At 38.8% G+C, this 21,017-nt stretch overlaps 1 protein-coding gene across 1 annotated transcript in view; it reads left to right on the top strand.

The window, feature by feature from the left end:
- The window catches only part of NECAB1 (N-terminal EF-hand calcium binding protein 1), a 54,820-nt gene that overhangs the window by 19,667 nt on the left and 14,136 nt on the right, over positions 1–21,017 (top strand). The window contains 4 exon segments of the mRNA XM_071421623.1: positions 6,051–6,076; positions 8,423–8,520; positions 19,038–19,173; positions 20,399–20,510. Coding sequence (XP_071277724.1) covers positions 6,051–6,076; positions 8,423–8,520; positions 19,038–19,173; positions 20,399–20,510 — 372 coding nt within the window.

Below are 21,017 nucleotides of genomic sequence, written 5' to 3'. Positions count from 1 at the left end.
GAGAGGCTGGTTAGCAATCCTTGCAGCCATGGGCACCCCTGAGCCTGGAGCTCAGTGCTGGGCACTGCAACTAAAATAAAGGACATGTTTATATGGACCAGAATGCTTCCTTCAAGGTTCTGCTTGTAAATTCCATAATGACAAGTCCTCAGCAATTTAAGGGTATTCTAAGTGTACTAATTATCTCTGCCATGGATGGTTTCCCTTTGTTTTAGTTGGAAGGCATATTTCAGTCTCATGCTGTTGCTGATCTTTCACAGTTCAATACAAGAAAAGAATAATTAACTCTTAAGTAAAACAAGAAAAATAAAAAATGTATTAAGAACAATATACATACAGACAGGATCTTTAATTAGGGGAATTGCAGGTGAGTAATTTTTTTTTTTAAGGAATTTTTGAATGCAAATTTGCAAGAGGAAAATAATATATTAGGGTTTGACCAGTTTTAAAAAACTGGTTCTTTTAGATTTAATTAGAATTTCAGACACATGGTGCAGCATTGGCATCAGAAAGGTGTGTTTGTTAATATTTAAGACATGTAATTGCAGCTATTGGCTTTAACACAGTTTTCTCATTACCATAGCTATAGAAATCAGTTTGGAAATGAAGCACAGAGACAAAGGCAAGATACTGGTCAGAGTGAGCTGATTATACATTTTAGCATTTCACAACTGATCAAACAAGTTTACCAAGAATGATTTACAAAATTCTGATGCTAACAGATCTTCTGGTCAGACAGACAAGCTGCAAATAGAATTTTGCTTGGAAATTTTCCATGTGAGTGGTTATTTTTAATGTGAAATTCAGCTTTCTGCAGAAACAACTGGCAATCCCTCTCAGTGAAAAAATCAAGCAGTAATGACTATTTTCAGTTGCCTTTAACTAAATGGAGCTGACTTAAAGTGCTTCATTTCAGTTCTGCAGTAGATAACATTGGCTTCCCTGCAGTAAGCTGGTTGCTTAATGGTAGGTGTAGTTTGGAGGCCTGGTCCCTTCTATAATTGGGTTTCCCAGAGAACCACAAGATTTTTCCCAGAGAACCACAAGATTTTTAATACCACTCAAAAATCACCTAGAGAGGTTTTGCAATGACATCAGATAGCTCTGGGGATTCTTATATGAGCCCCGCCAGGCTCCATAGATCTGTAGGGATTCAGCTGAAGGAGCAGATCCCACACAATTTTAGGGTCTACTGGGAGTCAAACATTCTCACAGCCATGGTCCTCCAGCTCAGGGCACTGAAACTCCCTTGGTCCATCATCTGTGTTGAAGATAGAGGCAAAGAATGCATTAAACACCTCTGCCTTGTCCATGTCCCTGTTTGTGAAGTGCCCATCCACATCCTGTAACAGGTGATGTTATTTCTATGCTGCCTTTTGCCATTAATGTATTTAAAATAAATTTTTATTTTCTCACACATTTCTGGGCAGCTTCAACTCCAGTTGATCTTTGGCTGTATGAATTTTCTCCTACACTGGCAAGCTGTGTTTCTGTATTCTTCTCATGTCACCTGACTTTGCTTACACTGGGCACACACCTTCCTTTTCCAAAAGAAGATGCCTGTTCAGAAAAGGTGACCTTCTGCCTTGTTCACTTGATTTCTGACATTTTGGAATTGCCTGCTCCTGTGCATTTCCAAGGAGTATAAGAAATCAAAGTAAACATTTTATTTTGTCTAAGAATAAATAATTGAATGTCAGGGTTGTTTTGGTTTTGTTGGTTTGGTTTTTTTTAATCATTTTGTGACAAAACCAGAAATTGAAACATTATCCCCTCCTACGGGGTGAAAATTCTGAAATTTGCTCTCTGTGGCAAAAGAGCCAACGTGATGCTGCATTTCATTTCCTCATTTAGGTTTGTGTCATTCCGACTCTGCAAAAAAAATCATAGCTCTGCAGCCCTTGTACAGTGTTCTACAAATTTTAGCATATACCACGAGTTTTAATAGCATTATTAAGCCTCTTTTAGCAACACAAAGGCTGTTACAGCTGGGATGATTAAGGTGACTTGTCAGCTGTGTAGTCATCGCATCCCTCTGAGTCACTGCTGAATGCAAAGAACTGGAGGGTTGTTTTGTCAGATGAGTTCTTAGTCAGGAAAAAAACCCCTTTATTCTCTCCTTCAGTCCTGCCACAGGCAGAGCAGTAGGTGATGATTCTGAAGTAATCACTTAGCCTGGAGCTAATCAAACTAGGCAATTATTGAGTGAAGCAAAATGTGGGCTAGTAAAAGAGCTGACCCCACTGCCCATGTGAGAGCCCAGAGAGCCAAGCTGGCTGCTGCCTTTGGGAGCCCAGAGGGTGCACAGCCCAGCCAGATCTGGGATTGGAGAGCAGCAGTGTCCTCAGGGCAGCAGGAAGTTTGTATCTCCAGGGACAGAAGCTTCAGAAGCTTTGTCCCACTTCTGGGACTCTCACTTCCTCCTCTCCCTTTTCTGTGACCAGAGGCCAACGCCTGAGCTTCTTACAGCACTGCATCCTACTGGAAGCAGTTTTGCCTCCACTGGTAAGATACCTTGAACAAACCTGAACAAAAGGTGTTGTTTGCTGTTGCAAAGGAGCTGTGAGGCAGAAAATCCTTAAAATGGAAGTGCACTCATAAGACTCCTCTGCAAAACACCCTCAGCAGTGTTGGAGCAGTTAACCTCATTTTGCTGACAAAGTGAGATGGTACACAGGTCTTCTTGTTGCAAAGACTTTACAGCTTTTTGGCTGAGGTTGTCCATGGATTCCTACTCAGTTACCCTTGCAGTTATTTCCTTTCACTCACCAATTATATGCTTCTACTAAACAATAGGCGATACTAGCTTCAAACTTTCATCTCTAAAACCAAATTTAGCAAAAAGACATGCAAATGGGACTGAAAAGATAGTTAGTTCAAGCTTTTGAGATAAATCCTTCTCATATCTGAGAATGAAGAGAGATCTTAAAAGAAAGTGTTATCCTTCTCCAGCTGCAATTCATGGAAATGATTTTCCTAAATTAAGTTAGTTCATAAAGTCTTTCATATAGTATTGGATTCTTCAACAAAATAAGTGCTTTATATTTCAGACTCAATGCTCTATAAGATATCACCTTTTCTTGTGGTCCAGGGAAAATGCATAGATCTTCTGCTGGTTCCCCTGCCTAGAGGTGCCTTTTGTGCCATAGAACAGTGTGTAAGGTCGGTGGATCCATGGACACACAGCAGTGGATGAGTGGAATAGCTTTAAACTTCTCTCCTCCCTGGCTGCCCCCAGCACAGCTGCTTTGCAATTCTGCATTTTGGACCACTTCCAGATGTACCACAAATCAGCCCTTTTGCCATGGTTCAGTCAAGTGAATTTGCTTAATTTTTCTGTCACTGACCAATAGCTATGATCAACTTTTCAGTGATCAGGACTACTCAGTGTATTAGTCCTTTAAAAATAGCTCATATTTTTTAGGTAGAGAACATTTTAGACACAGACAGGTAGAAGGACTGCATCTAGTAGTCAGAAAGAAAATTGAGAATTATCATTCTGATGTAATGTGAATGCATTTGCCTCACCCTATGCTTTGGTTGCTTATCATGAGTGGAGGGCTGGAGCCTGGATGTGTCATCCAGCAAATATTGTTAATAACATGTTCAGCATTGCCAGTTTATGGATCTAGGCAGAAGCATCCTTGGCATATGTACCCACTGAAATGAGGAACATGTGCTGCTGTAAACCTGAGTACTGAGTTACAGAAATGGCCTTCTGGTGTGCACCTCACTCCTATTATTAAATACTTGCCAAACTTCTTTAATTATTTCTGTAATGTCTCTCAGGGAGTTTAGAATTGTTTGTATGCAGCAAAAGAATTCTGAGGTTTATTTACACCTCATTTTTGAAGCGTCATGTCATTATTTCAGAGAGAATGAAATAATGACTGACAAAATTACAGCTTCCCTGCCTAGAACAGCATCCCCTTCAAACAGGATGCTGAGAACAATGAAGTCTCAAAGGGTATTTATAACAGAAGGAAATACTGAGTATGCTAGACAGAAATCCATGTTCTTTATGTCTTTTCTGTGCTTTTTCACAGGCCTGCTGCACAAAATGTTTTGGATAATATTTTCTGGTTATTCATGTGTCCAGTTCTAACTGAAAATGAATTCAGCACCTGAATACTTTTCCGTTTTCACTGGTAGTCCATTTGCAGCTGTGCCACTCCTGTCAATGGGACAAACAGCATGTTGAAAACAGGGATGCTGAAAGCCTCTGAGCCACTCTCACAGGGGGCTGAGGATGTTGCAAAAGAACACAGACCAGAAGGGATTTAAATATAAAATTTGAAAAGAGAGCATGAATTTGATTGGTTAACAATGTGAAAGGCTGTTTTAAACACCGTTATCAAGCTGTGCATTAAGAAATGCAGAAGTCTTTTACATTAAATCATTAGGGCAGATGATATGAAGGAGCAGAAAATGCAGGGATAATGAAAAAAGAGTAGGCATTATAACAGCAAACTCCTGTCCTTTGACCTCATCATATCCTGTCAAGGCTCTTTGGCTCAGGAAATTTTCCAGCTTTCAGGGTTTCAGTCGGCATTTAAGAGGTGAAATCTGGACTGTTCCAAAATGGGCTGCTGAACTGCAGAAGAGTTGGCCAGACACATTAGATCATAGATACCATAGTGATCTGTGGTAAACAGCCTTGAGGGGTTGCAGACACTTCCCCATCACATGGTTTCTTTACCTAAGAGTTGAATTTCACAGTTCAGCACCAGTTCTTACAGACTGTGAGTTCCTTTAACCCTGCCACCAAGGTCATTGGAGAAATCAGGTGAAAGCCTCATTTGCAGCCATCTCACTTGGCCTGTTTGAACGCAGATAAGAATCAACTTCAATTAATAAGTGTTGTGTGAAAATCTCATTTACATTATCAATTAAAAGTGTTCAGAAGTTTTTATAGCCCTGAGTATGAAAGTTTGTGATAATCCAGGATCCTGCAATTTCTATCAGTTTCTCTCCCTTGTGAAATAAAAGCCAGATGTATGGAAGTCAGCAGTGGAGAAAGTGATTTTAAGATAGTACTGTGTCATCATTTTATTAAAAGGTCAATTAAAAATTCCATTAAAAAGATAAGTGAAAAAATACTAAGTGCAGTCAGCCGTTCAATATTCACCCCTCAGCAAGATTCAAAGAGGACATTCATGCTTTTAAGTTTTTTTAATAATCTGTATCTTTTCCTCCTTGGAAGAAAAGCAATGTGCTAACTTTCAGTAATGAGCTATTTTAACTATTAAAGCCTTGCTTATGAGAGAAAATATCTCTTCAAAGTTGATCAAGATGAGATCTGCTTCAAGCAAACAGGTTTGAATTGAATAGAATACTTCCCTGCATTTATCTATTTATATAATGATGGCATGGGAGTATGGCAGTACATCTATATTTTTCACATTATTAATTTTGCCAGAGTTAGTAGTGATGAAATGGTCTGGCATGGCCAGAAAGTCTTAGGAATTATGTGTGCTCATGGGCTATGTCTGGTTTTGTCCTCCTTCTGCAAGGCTCTCCCATAGAACACTATTGCACATCAAGGATTGCAAACAGGAGAAAGTTACTGGGTTTTTTCTTCTTTAGCATGGAAGGCCAAGGTCTCTGAGCCTTGCTGTCCAACATGACAGCCACAGAAGGGGAGTACAGGCAGAAAGGTGGAGGAAGAAACCCCAAACCAAAAATTTCTGGTGTTTAGATGTATTTCTGCAAGAACCGGGGCCAAATGTGTAGGGCCTGAGGAGCAGTGACTGCATTGTGGTGCACAAAGGCTGAACTTGAGAGTGAGCTTGCAATGAGTAGGAAGGTGCCAGTGGGAATGGGCCCAGGAATGGAGGCTGAACCTGCAGCCAGCTTCAGAAAGGCTGCAGCCTTCTGACTTAAGGCAGCAGAGCAAGGCCAGCCAGAGCCAGGCACTTGCATCTTCTGCTGCAGCCCAAGCAGGGGCTTCATGTGCCAGTCAGGCTAATATTTGAGTTGCACTATTTACCAATACAACAAAAAAACCACATTACTAACCTCACTAACCTTCTATACTCTTATCTTTCCAGCACTCTTGACACAGAAGAGCTCTGTGGTAAGTTCTTTTTTGGGGAAGAACAAAATCTGCCTACAGCAGCCCTGTGCAAATAAACATGCCATGTGATTATTTTTTTCTGTTTAATCTTTGTAGCTCAAACAGAAAATAATTTCCACTCAGAGAACTCCTGGGAAAATGCAGATGGCTTATAATCTTTTCAGGCTCTGTCATCCCCTATGTGCAGAATTTGCTTTGAAAATATTTTTCCTAATCAGTATTTCACACTCTCTGAGACTCAAGATCTGTTCTGACATAAAGATTAGATAGATAGATAGATAGATAGATAGACAGACAGATAGATGGATGGATAGATGACTTGTATTTTATTTCCCCTTAGTATGAGTTATCTTTTCTAGTTAGTTTCTCACTTTAACACTTGTCATATACCCCCACTAAAAGAAAATTCATTACTTTCCTCCTACTTGAGCCAGGGAGAACAGCAAGTTTGACAAGCTCTATCATCCTTTGTTGCAATAAAACTCCTGCAAGGCCCAGATTTTGGCCCAATTACCCATTTCTGTACCTCATTCTGAGCTGTGAGTCATTTCCCCAACACCCTGTTTGCTCTCCAGCTTATCTAACAGCACCTGATTTAGGAGTGCTTCTTGCAGCAGAAAACAATTTACAAATGTTTTTGCAGGTTCTCCCACAAAATGTCAGGAAAAAAAAATCCTACTCGTCAACACCAGACAGTTTCTGAGGGAAACATGGCAGCCTGGTAAGTTTTCCAATGGTCAGCAATGTTGAACACCTTTAAAAGATGAACAGTGTCAAGTTGAATACCAGCTTGTTTACCCATCCACAGGGTGACATGGCCAAGAACCCCCTAAAAACCACCTCACCCTGTGGCTTATAAATATGTGACAAGAGGCTTATCTGAAGTGAACTGGGCTGTTACAATTTCTGCTGGTTGAGCATCTGGCCAAAATTGTATAAACCTGGCTGAGGAAGAGAGGTGGTTTTGTTCCACATGGGATTTACTGCAGCTGATGTTGCACAGGCTTGCTGGCCTGGGGGTGTCAGTCCAGCACTGACTCTGTTTATTGTCTGTTTTGATTAAGTACAGGCTGCTTCAAATGCCTTTTAAATCCTTCAAATGTTGCCACTAGGGTGTTTCTCATCTGTGAATCTGGTACTGAATTTACTCAATCCATATTTAAGCTTGTGATTATACATCTCTTTCTGAGCTATATGAGTTTATCTCAGAAATGAAGCTAAAAAAAATCCAGGGTACTAATTAATAATACATTTTAATTCTAAATAATTTCATTCAATCTCGCAGCAATATGAGGTCACATCACAGTGTTCCTGGTAACTTATGTTTTCATGATTCCCCTGAGAGCTCATGCTGACCTCTTAAAAGCCCTGAAGGGTTGCTATTTATTATTTCAAAAAGCTCCTATCTAATATTGTTCTTCCTGTCTGCCACTTAGATGTTAATTTTTGTGCTCTTCCAGGTGATCTGATGTTTAAATGCCTTGTCTAACACAGTCTCTAAGCTTTAACATAATTTTATTTATTTATTTTTCTTTCTTCTTTCTACACTACTTCTTTCCTGTTCTTCCCTCTATTGTATTTCACCACATCAACCAAATGGGAAGTCGGGTCATCATTTCCCAGGTTTGTTTCCTCCTCTTGCTGTAGTCCCTCTGATTTTACATCAGCTCTTTCTGTAAAGAAGTCCTTTGCTTTGAGAAGCTACACAGGGACATCCTGCAACTTGTTATTTCCATGATTTTCATTAAAATTAATTTTGCATGCATTGTAATTGTTTGAAAATGTCACAGCACCTGGGACTAGAAGCTTATCTGGCCAACTCATGGTCTCTTCATTTCTCAGAGAAACAGCTGCTCTCTCCCAACCCTGCCCCACAACAGCCCCCACCTGATATTCTCTCCTCTAAGGGCTCTACCAGAATTACTCATTTTCATATCAATATAATCAAATTCACCACATACATATGAAAACTTCACTTGCTGCTAGCAATTGAAGACTATTAGACTGAAATTTCAATTTACAAAGAAGATGTAGATATTTTGAAAATAAGTTTGTTTCATCTGTAAAATGATATTTACATTTTTTGTGAATTTGACAGATCACTTATTTCAATAAAATATTTTGAAATACTGATCTTGGTATTTTAAGAATGCCAGGAATGATTTTGCAGAGAAAGAATACAAAATTTAAAAAGAAAATTATCCTTTTCATTGTAACTCCTTTTCATTTTGCATTTAGATATTCAATAATGCTGTAACTTAATTCAGACTTGATGAAGCTGATATTTAATGAGACACTGATTTTTGAGGTCATTTGTAGGTGATGTGGGGTTTTTTCTTCTTTTAGATTATTTTTCAAAGCACTTAGGAGAGTATGAAAATTTTCTATCTGTCTTGGAAGACTTAAACATAACCATACTGAAGGCAATGGACAAAACAAAGAAAGTAAATAAAGATTGTGAATTTTTTCTTACATTGTATATTTTGTTTGTTTGGAATATTTCTTGTAGTTTTCTTATGAGAATTTACTAATTCATATTTAAGTTCTTCCAAATATGCATGTTTGTAGCAAAATCCAGTCAGAAAAGCCTTGTCAAAATGGTTGTATACAAAATCTTTTAAGTCCTGTCTGCAATCTATTGCAGTTTGGATATAGCCAAAATGTTTGTGAATTGTCTGAAGAATGTTCTTTGCACTGTTGTGTGAAGAGGGTTCTATGTCCCCTGCCAAATGTGGGTAAGTATCAACACCAACATTTGGAAATAGACCAAATTTGAAAAAAAAATCTGGTGGGTTGAGGGAAACCTCCTGGCCAAGAACAAGATTTCATTTCCATTTGAGGCCTTTTAAACAAAAGCAGTGGTCACAGAGCCTGCCAAGAGCAGGTGTTAGGGCTGTTGCCCACCAGCACAGCAAGAGGGCCTTTAGCCTGGAGGGAGGAGATGCTTCTCAGGGGAAGAAGGTTGGTTTGTCCACCTGCACATCTCACCAGGGATGTGGCAGGGCTGCAGGACATGCCAGGCAGCCAATCCAGCTGGCACTCAGTTCACTGTGGCTGTACCTGCTCCTGTGTTCAGACCCCATCCCAGCAGTGTGGCTGACCAAAAGTGCATCAGTACATTGGGTGATTCCCTCCTCTTCCCTGGCTGAACAGTTAAATGTCCTGTGCAAGGTGGAACAGCTTCAAAAGGTGAGGGAAGTGAGCCAAGATCCTCCAAACCCAGCCACAGATCCACACCAGGCTAATCACCAAAACCAGAAATTTCAGCCAAAATTATTCAGTGAGATCCCCTGGGGTCAAAAAACCCTGGATGTTTTTTCAGTCAATCAGTGGAGAGATCAATGTGGAAAAAGCTGTGCTTCTTTAGTGAAGCTGTTATCTTTGGTATTCAGGTGTTTGCAGGAGTAAAGTACTCATACATTTTACATAACCTGCCAAAATAAAAACCCAAAAGTGTACATTATTTATTTACAGCTTGAGCCAGGAAGCTGAATGTCTGTTCATTCATGCTGTGCATCTTCCACTCATAATGAACGGGCACTGACTCACTGTCGTGTTGAGCTGGATATTAAAAAGCAACAGATTGGTTCATTTTAGCTATGCATAATTTTTTTAAAATAGCCATATGTATCAAATACTGCTGCTGAAGGGCAGGATGTCATCTCAGCAACTGGAAGTAAATAAAAGACTGCATTTAAGAATTACTTCAGAAAGTTAATTAGGAGAAGTCCCTGCAGACTAATGAGATTATAAAAGATATGTACTGGCCTGACTAGAAATATGGATAAGAAAATCTGGAATATTAGTGTTGCCTATGTCTACTTGAAGAACCCATCTAAAATATAACCAAACCACAATTTCTTTGAATTTTATTTTCTTAACTGAGGATTCAAGCCTAAAATTGGAAAAGCACTTTTAATTCCATTTAGTAGAAACTCTGTGTGAACACAGTCAAACAAAAAAGGTGTTCTCAAATATTCTAAAATAGAGCTTTCTGCCAAGGATACGCTCCGACACTACATCTTTGTATGGAAATTAAATTCAAAGTTTGGATTGTTTTCAACAGGAACTCACTTCTCAGGAAACAGATAGGTTATGTGACTTCATTACCCAATAAATCATTGGAATGCAAATATTAAAATTTCTGTCTTAAGTAGTTCAAGTTTTACTTAAGTTCGTGGTCTAAAATCTGGACTTCAGCCATCTAAAATCAGAGCTGGATGTGCAGCAAAAGTTAGTTAGCACATTGAGATAGCATAATAAATGATGTTCCTCACCAGTGACACACAAGATGTGAGACAGCTCATAGCTCAAGCTGCTCCTTGCTCAGGTTCATGTGGTTTTAAATGGCCATTGACGTGCATCCCAGGCTAGACTTGGGTTTTCTCTCCTAGTGGAGCATAAAACTTTTTGTCACCAGTCTGCCACTGCAGCCACTGAGTCCCTTGAACAGCCACTGAGTACTAGCAGCATTTATTACTCTCTTCTAAGTGATGTGCTAGTTGGAAAATTCATGTATAGAAAAGAATTCTGGAATTGAAGACCTGCACTGTGGGACCCACCTGCACACAGTGTATCTACAGTGGCTGAGTCAGTTTTCAATGACCCAGAGCAGCATGATTTCTGTGTACTTATTGCCCTCTGTAGTTTAGAAAGAGCTGTCAGCACAGCTTTTTTGAGCTGAGTTTTCTCCAACCTTCCAGTCCTCTGCTATCTGAAAGTGAAACCATCATAATTTGTGGCAGAAAACATTCCAGTGTGTTAGCAGGTTCAAGAAGCTTTGACTTCCTTTCACTGTTCTGGGGCCAGATCCCTCCTGCCAAACCAAACTAAACTGCACCTGGGAAGCTCTCAGGAGTGTAGGAACTGTTCATGCCCCATTGCTTGATGGGAGGTTCGAAGCTAAAAATGCAGAGGGTTAGATTTCTCCAGGAACATCTTTCAGATGACTGAGTTGCATTTGGAAGCAATATACTTCAATACAAATCCCATCTAACCAGAAGATGACTTTCTGTTCCAGTACTGTTTGCTTGTGCTATATCCTCACAGCAGGAAGGAAAGTGGTGACCTCTGAGTGTGCAGTGATCACTTCTGAGTGCACAGTGATCACTTCTGAGTGCACAGTGGTGACCTCTGAGTGCACAGTGATCACCTCTGAGTGCAGTGATCACTTCTGAGTGCGCAGTGATCACCTCTGAGTGCGCAGTGATCACCTCTGAGTGCACAGTGATCACCACTGAGTGCGCAGTGATCACCTCTGAGTGCACAGTGGTGACCTCTGAGTGCACAGTGATCACTTCTGAGTGCGCAGTGATCACCTCTGAGTGCACAGTGGTGACCTCTGAGTGCACAGTGATCACCTCTGAGTGTGCAGTGATCACCTCTGAGTGCAGAGTGATGACCTCTGAGTGCACAGTGATCACCTCTGAGTGTGCAGTGATCACCTCTGAGTGCACAGTGATCACCTCTGAGTGTGCAGTGATCACCTCTGAGTGCACAGTGATCACCTCTGAGTGCACAGTGATCACCTCTGTGTGCACAGTGATCACCTCTGAGTGCAGTGATCCCCTCTGAGTGCACAGTGATCACCTCTGAGTGTGCAGTGATCACCTCTGAGTGCACAGTGATCACCTCTGAGTGCACAGTGATCACCTCTGAGTGTGCAGTGATCACCTCTGAGTGCACAGTGATCACCTCTGAGTGCACAGTGATCACCTCTGAGTGTGCAGTGATCCCCTCTGAGTGCACAGTGATCACCTCTGAGTGTGCAGTGATCACCTCTGAGTGTGCAGTGATCACCTCTGAGTGCACAGTGATCACCTCTGAGTACAGTGATCACCTCTGAGTGTGCAGTGATCACCTCTGAGTGCACAGTCATGACCTCTGAGTGCACAGTGATCACCTCTGAGGCACACACTACTCCTGTAAATACTGAGGTAGAGCTCTACTTTTGGAGACAAAAAAATAGCAGGCTTGCATGGGAAGGAATGGCAGACAACAGAGGAAAAGAGGGATGGAACATTGCAAATTTTCCTTTTTTCAGACTCTGCAAAAGTCTGATTCTTTACTTTGGAGGGACTTTCTTCCCTCCTTTGCAGCTCTTTTATGAAAGACACCTAATGATCTATCTGTGAGAGCAAGGGACCAGACTAGGTGAACTAGCAAAATGCATTTGAGCAGTAGTGATCAAAACTGATTTATTTAGGCCTGGTTTTAATGCAGTACTTACATACACAAAACATAAACATTAATTTTAAGATGAAAACAAGACAATTCTTCAGTGGAGCTACAAAGTTCTCGAATAGCCTTCCAAGTCTTTTGGGGGGCAAGAAACCCTAACTGCTTTTTACATGTTGCTTGTAAAAACATAGAAAGGGGGGGTGTGGTGTGCAACACCAAGGATTCAATGACAAACACAGCATGTCCAATTATCTGCTTCTATGAAATCATTAATTTTTCTGCTTTACTCAGAAAAACCCAAAGCTAAAAGTCAGTGCAGCCTTATCATTACTTGAAAATTTCTTGATTACTCTAAAAATAGGAGCCAGTAAAATAAAAGAGAAGATTATAGGAGCTGAGAGAGTAACACAGGGCTTGAAATTTAGTTACTGATAGTGCATTTATGGTAATTATGTAAATCACTGCAATCTTGAGGGTTGATACCCATTATAAACCAGAATGCCTAGATTTTTTTTTTACTTGCATATTTGACTAATAGTAACAGTAGCATTTATGTAAATTTTATCTCAAAACAAATTATCTTGGAAGAAAGTTAGATAAGTCTTTGTTGACAATGGTGTTCCACAACTAACATTATATTTGAGCAAAAATGAAGTTTTAAATTGCTTTTTTGTTTTCATAAAAACTGTGTTAAATTGGCTGGCACCCATTTTTCCATGAGGTTAGAATTTATTAACATTTTTCACAGAACATAGTCTTGTTCTCTTTGAAATTACACTTTTTACAAATGCACCTTTCACAGAATTAATGCAATGAATAGCTGCTGCACAAGAAAAACAGGTATTGCTCTGTTTATCCTGAGTATTAATTTTCATGCATTCACTTGGAAAACAGTTCATTTGTTCCTTTAGATTTATAACTTCTTTTTTTTTTTTTTGTCAATCAAAAATCATGGCATCATTAAGGTTTAGAATCATTCAAGGTGGAAAAAATCCTTAAATTCATCAAGTCCAACCATTAACCTCTTGACACTGCCAAATCCACCACTCAGCCATGTCCCCAAGTGCCACATCTGCACATCTTTTAAATACCTCCAAGGATGATGACTCCACCACTTCCCTGAGAAGCCTGTTCCAGTCAGTAACTGAATTGACTGTCTCTCAACTGAAGAGAGAAATGCTGGTGATGATGCTAAATATATCACCAGGTCCACCCTGCTACAAGGCAGAGAGGACCCTACAGATAAATGCTATTTTTATCTGGGAACATTATTAAATTATGTTTTGGACTTTCTATTTTGTTTATTTTTAAGATTGTGGCTGTTAGTGCAAGTCAAGTCAAACTAAGATAAATGCAAAATGCAAGCAATTCTGAGGAGTCATGCAAGGATATTCCAGACATTCATGCCTTTCCTTTCCTCTTCTAGCTCCTTATCAGAGTAATGAAAACTCTTGGGAGCTTCTTTGATCTTTTTTTGGGGAATTTTATACCTACTGGGTCAGAAAGACACAATGCTCAAATTTTTGCCAGCAGCAGAGATTATGTGTTTAGTCAAAAATAAAGATAAAACAAAACAAAAACCCCCTTAATTTAATATTCATACCTCTAAATAGAAATTATTTCACAGCAGAAAAATAAACATTTAACTAGCTATTCTCCTCTTGATACCTATCAAAACCACCAGAGGCTTTGATGTTTTATGTGTAGCAGTGCAACCTCTCCCTGGAGCAAGGGTGGTACACATTTCCCTGCTACCTGCTAATATCAAACACAGCCAAAACAGTTTCTCATCTCTAAGCTACCTGATGCACCTAGCAGCACTTAAATAGGAGTTACTTTTTATCCATGCATGGATTTTGTGCACCCTATTATTGCAACAACAGTGCATTACTCCTTCAGCAATGCCAGCAGAGGAGAGTGATAGAGTGTTCTGAGAGGTGCTATTACAAATGTGTGACAATCTTCTTTCTAATCAGCCATGGTTGCCTATTTTATTTCATTGCTGCTATGTCAGCACTGCAGATGGTTAGTAGAAATTGTCACTGTTCCAAAGAATTTAAAAACATAATTTATGCTAAATATAATATTTGGATAAACTTGTAAAACTTGTGCCATATTCAAAGTTGAATCTAATAATTGGGCACATCTGCCTTTTACAGTGAGGATGCTGTAAAAGTTACATTTGTGTGACATCAATACATTGAGCATCTCTCAATATGGCTTCTAGTGAAATTATGATTTTATTCTGATGCTGTTTTGATTTCTTCCTACAGTCTGAAGAATTAGATCTTGGTGATTTCATTTTAGTGAAGTTATTCTGACTAATTTTATATCCTCATTTAAAGTTGTAACCCAGGGCATTGTCCCTCTAATTTGGGATCTAAACATAGCAGGGCAGGAGACATTCAATGATAAAGTGAAATTTGAATAGATTATTTCTTACTGAGTTCTACTCAGTGATAACTGCTTTTCAGTTGACTTGAGGGTATTTTCTGTAAAGATAAGCATAAATATTTTTAGAAATTATGTTTAATATGACATATAGATAAGAAACAGAAAATTGCTAAGTAATACATCAGTAAGAAATGTCCCACTCCTTCTCCATCTCAAGGAGCTGCTCTTCTGATAATGGAGCAACAGGGTCAAGGGGAGAGGGGTGAGGCTGGCACCAAAGACTGAGAGGATCAAGAGTTGCTGAACCTTGGTAACTCTGAGATGGGGACTGCATTAGGAAATTCCTAAACCCTCCCTCCTCTGCCTTTGTAAAAGAACCTCTTCTTCACTTTTCAAGGTGGCCTGTAGACACTTTTAAAGACCACAGTCACCTTTTCCACAGTGAAATCACTAATTATGTGCATTTTCAGTTTCATTAAACAAATCTTTGCTGCTTGCAAAGGTCACAGTTGCCTCTTGATGAGGAAAATGTGGAAAATTACCCTCAGTCATTCACACTCAGTAAAACTAACAAGCAGAACAATATGTTAACACAGACTTATTTCATCTGGACTGCCCAGAGTGTGGTGCAGTGTAATGTGTATGCTAATGAACAGTAACTAACAGCTAATGAAATTCAAGAAATGGGACATTTTCCTAGTTTATGTTCAGATACCATCCATGGGTCCCATTACTGATTGGTGGCACGATGCACTGGCAGCACAAATGCCGGGCATGCCAGTCAAGCTGATTCTACCACAAGACAAACTTAATAATTTGATACAAACATGTTGTACCAGTGTGCCTCTAGTAAAACACAAAATAAGGTACTTTTCAAAGGAAGTAGAGTGGTGAAATGATGGCTAAGCAAAGCATGGCTACTAATTCCTCACTGTTGAGATCTAGGCTTGAGGTTTAAATTGAATTGTAATGGACAATCTTTTTCCCTCCATGACTTAAATTACAATTATTACGATCATTTATATATCCTGAATACCCTATTCTGTGATCTTTAAAGAACTTTAGAAAGACAGGTAGTAGCTATTTTTCACTGGGCAGGAGTTGAAGCTGCCCAACATTGCTGTGAGCTCAGAATTCTCAGAATTCTTGACTCATAAATTCCTCAAAGAAAACAGTAAATAATTTGTAATTATTTGCTCAACTACGTGCATTAAGAGAAGTAAGTAATTCCACATAGAATAGTTGTGAGCACTAATATTTGGGTAAGGAAAGGGTCTTTGATAATTCTAGCCTGCCAAAGATGATGTTAGCATCCTGCCTACCTTTCCCATCTTCAAAAATAGCTCTGTAAATCTGATAAGGTAACTCTAAAACATATCTAAAGATCACAAGGACCTTTTTCATAGGGAAGCCTTAAATATAGAAGTTATGGGACAGGAATATAAAGAAAAAAAGACTAAATCCTATAGTAGAAACAGGCAATCCCCCAGCTGGGGAATAATGTGCTCTGACTCCATGAATCAGAAGGCTGAACAATTGCTTTATTAAGCTATACTACATGACACTAACACTGTACTAAATTACATACTAAAGAGTTACTATACTAAGGAATACTATACTAAAATATTATAGATACTATACTAAAAAGATATTAAAGAAAAGCCTGTGACTGTCTGCAGACAGCCAGGACACAGCTTTGACCCAACTGGCCAAGGAATCAAAACAACCTTCACCGGTGTCCAATAAGCAAATCACTTTGGGTAAGCAATCTCCATAACACATTCCACATGTGCAAAACCAGAGGCGCAGCAAGTAGAGATAATAATGGTTTTCTCTTCTTCTCTGAGCTTCTCACTGCCTTCCTCAGGAAAAATCCTATGGGAAAATTGTGCCTGCTGCTCTCTGTGAAGAGAGTGGCGGCCACAAAATCCCAGTGCAATGCACAAACTTGGAGTAGTTCTAATGAAAAAATCTTACTAACTTTAAGATGCAGGAAAGCTTTTCTGAGTAATTTTTTTCTCTAGGAGTTGGAAAGCAGAAGCCTCAGACAGCAGCAAGTATTACATAGCTAATGTTTATATGATCCCCATATCTGTGAGAACCCACCTGAACTGTTTGCAAAATGAAACAATACTGATGTTACATTTAGGTTGTAATTCAGCATGCTTGTATCAGATTTACCATGAGTATCATCAGGAAGCAATATCAGCATATTTGCAACATTTACTTTCTGAATCCCCAGAATTTTAAAACACAATTCAAAAACTTACAAGAAATAGTCAGTTCTGGGATGATTTCTTCACTTACTTCCAAGAGCAATGGCAAAAGCTGAAAAACAAATGAAAGTATACCTTGGATTTCCAATGAAAGGTTTCAATTATCTGTCCATGCTACACAGATTCACACATGTTGTTCTAACCTGCCAGAAAATCAAAATTTTTGGAAATGAAATGATCTCTTAGGTTCACTGAAGTTTTAAATCAATTACAATGGAGACAGTTTAGAAGAAGAATAAAATAACAGCTTTCCTATTGCACAAAAAGATTAATCATAGAAAGTTTGCCATAAACATTATTATAGACTGGTATGAGTCCTTCAGGTAGACAGACAATCTCTCATGAGCATCTATTTTAAAATTGTATCAATGAAAAGTTATTTGTTGGAAAGTGACTCACAGCTGATTAGTCTGAAGACAGAATAAGTAAATGTAGAAGACCCTGAAGCTTCTGGCTACATAAGTAACTTCTGATAATTTATGGGTGGTTTAACACCTGAGATTTCTGTAGCAGAAGTCTTCCACCAAGAACTAACTTAATAACAAATATTGTGAAAAGATTCCTCTCATTTGAGAGCAAAATGCTTTTAAAGCTATTATCTGACATCTTTCATTTTACATTCAAATTTCTAAACATCTTCTATTTGTGTTCTGATTGCAAACATGTACATGGAAAAATTCTAAGAGAAGCCTAAAAATCAGAAAGGCATTTCAGCTGTAATTCACATTGGAAAGAACATGAAATACCTTAAGAATACCAAAAAGACTCAAATGGGTTCTCAGATAGTGTAGGAGGCCACACCATTGAAGTGACAGGTCTTCTTTAAAGCTTGGAGGTGGGGGACCAGCATCTTTCTTCAGATGCAGTGACTAAAGAAATTTCTCATTGAAGGCCCCTCATATTTTATGAAACTGCTTTAGATGGAATTTTGCCCAATGGTTTTCAAGATCAGCTGAGTGAGGAGCCAACAAATTCATTCAGAGCATAAGAGATCTATTTTCTATCTCTGTTCCTGATGTGACCTCAACACAGTAAGTAGAGGCTCTAGGGGTCTCTTCTATTCTGTTACATTTATTAATGAGAAAAAAAATAAAGAGGGTGTTCATATTATTGTAAAGGTGGCCCCCTCACAAAGCATTACCTACGTATTACTGCAGAACTGCCAAATCACAGAATCACCTAATGGGCATGGTTGGAAGGGAACAGTGTGTTTTTGCAGATTTGGGCTTGCCAGAAACATCAAATTTGACCCCAGCCATGGAAATATGATTTATTTATAATAAATAAATAATTTATTTATAATAAATATATTGGGCCAGGGAGACAACAGGCATAAAAATTGATTTCTGAAATTATCTGCACAAAAAAAAAGCATAAATATTTTTGATACATACAATAAATTGGAAATGTCATTATTCAAAGAACCACTACAAATTGCTAAGCATAGGTGCAAACTTTTATAATAACCAAACTCTAGTTTAAATTACATTTAGATACATTATTTGAAATTGTGAAACATACAGATATATGGTTTCAAAAATAATTAAACAAATTAAAGGAACAAAAATCAGTCAAAGAGTGTTAAATTCAGAAGGCAATCTCTCTCACACAGCCCTTCAGCCAACTGCTGGTGGGATTTTTCAGGGGAGTATCTTAAGCACGTGCTCTGCTCCAAGACCATTCCCATAATCAATGTCTGAGACAGGCCAGTGGGCTTGAGAAACATCTTTTCACAAGAGTGGATCTGCATTAAAACTTTAAATTCAGTTCTGCAGCTGTCAGTCTTACTTTGGCTTTTCCACATTTCAGAAGTAATGTGGTGCTGCCATCAACTGGAGTTAAGGATTTAAGGAAATGGGTCTTTTTGAGTAGAAACTGTATTGTGTCACTGTGTACTTGAGCCTCTCAGTTTGAGTGGGAGTTGTGCCTACATCTGGAAATTCAGAGGGCTTTTTGCCCATCAGCAAAGGTTGTTTGTGTGGTTTACATTTATAAACATGGAAACATCCAACCTGCTTCCTTCCTGAATGAAGTCTGAACCTTCCCTCGTGTATTTCTAAATTATTAAGCAAAGCCTGACCTTTTGGGGTTTTTTTTCATTTAATCCTTAGGACTATCAGGAGGCTTCCAGTTTGGAGCAGTTTGTAACTCACTTTCTTTTGAAGGAGACACTGAACCAGCTGCAATCCCTGCAGAGCTCCCTGGAGTGTGCCATGGAAAGCACGGAGGAGCAGAGCCGGCAGGAGAGGTGAGCAAAGCCCTCTTCAGCTGCAGGGAAGGGGTGAGGAGTGAGGTCACAGTGAAACTCCACAGCTGCTTTACATTTCACCCAGAAATCTGATAGAGGGAATAACAGGAGAAATAGGGATACACCTTTTATTCCCTATAGGAACACACTAATAGGAGTTTTCCTGAAACTGAATGCATCTGATGTGGGGCTGCCTGTAGGACAGTAATTTAGGTACCTGCTAGGTTCTGCTGACTTATTTTTAAATCCCTGGACAGTTTAATATGAAATGTAGAAACCAAACCACTGCAATATAAAGAGCTCTGAAATTACTAAGATGACTGATTATTTTGTTTGTTTTTTCCAGCTTTATAATTTATCTTTTTTTGATGCACGATGCAAAAATGTTAAAGGAAGAAAATAGCCAGACTTTTGCTTGTCACAGCTTCTTCCTAGAATATATGGCCATATTCTTGGTTAACTTCTAGCTCTGTAAACTCTCAATCACCTGGGTAGCCTTCATCCCTCCAAGGGTTTTAGCTTGATCTCTGTAATGAGGTTTTGTAGAATCAAAGGTCAGAATATTTTTGAAAAGTTACTTGGTTATATGGAATTTTTTCCTTAGTATGCTATGTTAAACACAATAGGGAAAGCAAAATACAAACTGTTGTATTTTATGGACAAAGAAGATCTTAAGACCTTTCTGTTGGAAATGTAATTCTTTTTTCTGTTGGAAATGCAATTTTCTTGTTTGTTTTGCTGTTGGGTTTGAGATCCCCTGAAGTACAGGAGTAATACCTGGTTTTGTGCCAGCATCTTGACTGTAGGAATCAATCAGGTTTTGAAAGTCTGAGGGTGCACCAAGCATGCACAGTGTCTGTGCACCTCTATTCATGCCAGTTCCTCTGCAGTGATGCTACAAAACTCCTGTGAATGAACAAACTGAATGATTACTTAGGTCAGGTCAGAACCACAGTATGCACACATACTGACCTTGAAATTTGTCTCCCTCAAAGATTTAGGTTTATGCCAGCTTAACCCTCTTGTTTTTTTCTTTTAACTTCTTTAATGACCTAATCAAAACTAATGACTAATAGTGAAAATCCAGAAAATAATTCAGTGCTCTCAACAGGTATTTCTTTTTATTTAATTCAAAAGGGAACATAAAAGCACACTTTTTGAGAACAGAGAGAGAAGAGCTATCCCACATTTTTTTTCTTAAGAAGTCTCCTGTGTTTCTGTGCGGAAAAGATCCAACAAAACCAGAAGTGCTCTCAGTTCAGTGGCCAGGAAAATGCTTAGCTCGAAGGCTTCAGAGGAACAACAGCCTGTCACCAAATAGCCCTTATTCTAGCACAGATATGGTATTTCACATTTTAAACACATAGACATATATACAGAAAAATACACACAAATCTTCCTCTCAAGAATTTAATTTAGACATGTAACTAAGATACTTTACTGGCAGAAGACAATTTCAATTTAATACAGAAGATACTAAATGAAAACTGAGGAAAATTAATGCATATCCATAGATCTGAAATTATAAAAGATAAAAACTTAATTGTGGGCCAAAGTGTGTATTTTGGATTGATTCAACATTTTTTAGGTAATCTGTATTGCTTGCAGATATGAAAATGTGAAGGCATGACTTATATGCAACCAAGTTGCATATAAAGTCATTCATGCATTGCAGAATGAAAATGTGAAGGCATGACTTATATGCAACCAAGTTCTCTGCCATGACTCACATCTCAGCTGAGGGGAATAAATAATAAACAGAAAAAGAAAACACAAAACCAGAAAGAAAAGAATATTTCATTTAAGATAACGCACACAAAAAAAAATCTGCAGCAGCATTTCT

The sequence above is a fragment of the Agelaius tricolor genome, unplaced genomic scaffold (assembly GCF_023055355.1).
Source record: "Agelaius tricolor isolate 1412-34295 unplaced genomic scaffold, bAgeTri1.0.p SCAF_2, whole genome shotgun sequence".
Taxonomy (NCBI): domain Eukaryota; kingdom Metazoa; phylum Chordata; class Aves; order Passeriformes; family Icteridae; genus Agelaius; species Agelaius tricolor.
Note: the sequence above shows the minus strand (reverse complement) of the source record. Positions and strands in the feature narration are given on the sequence as shown.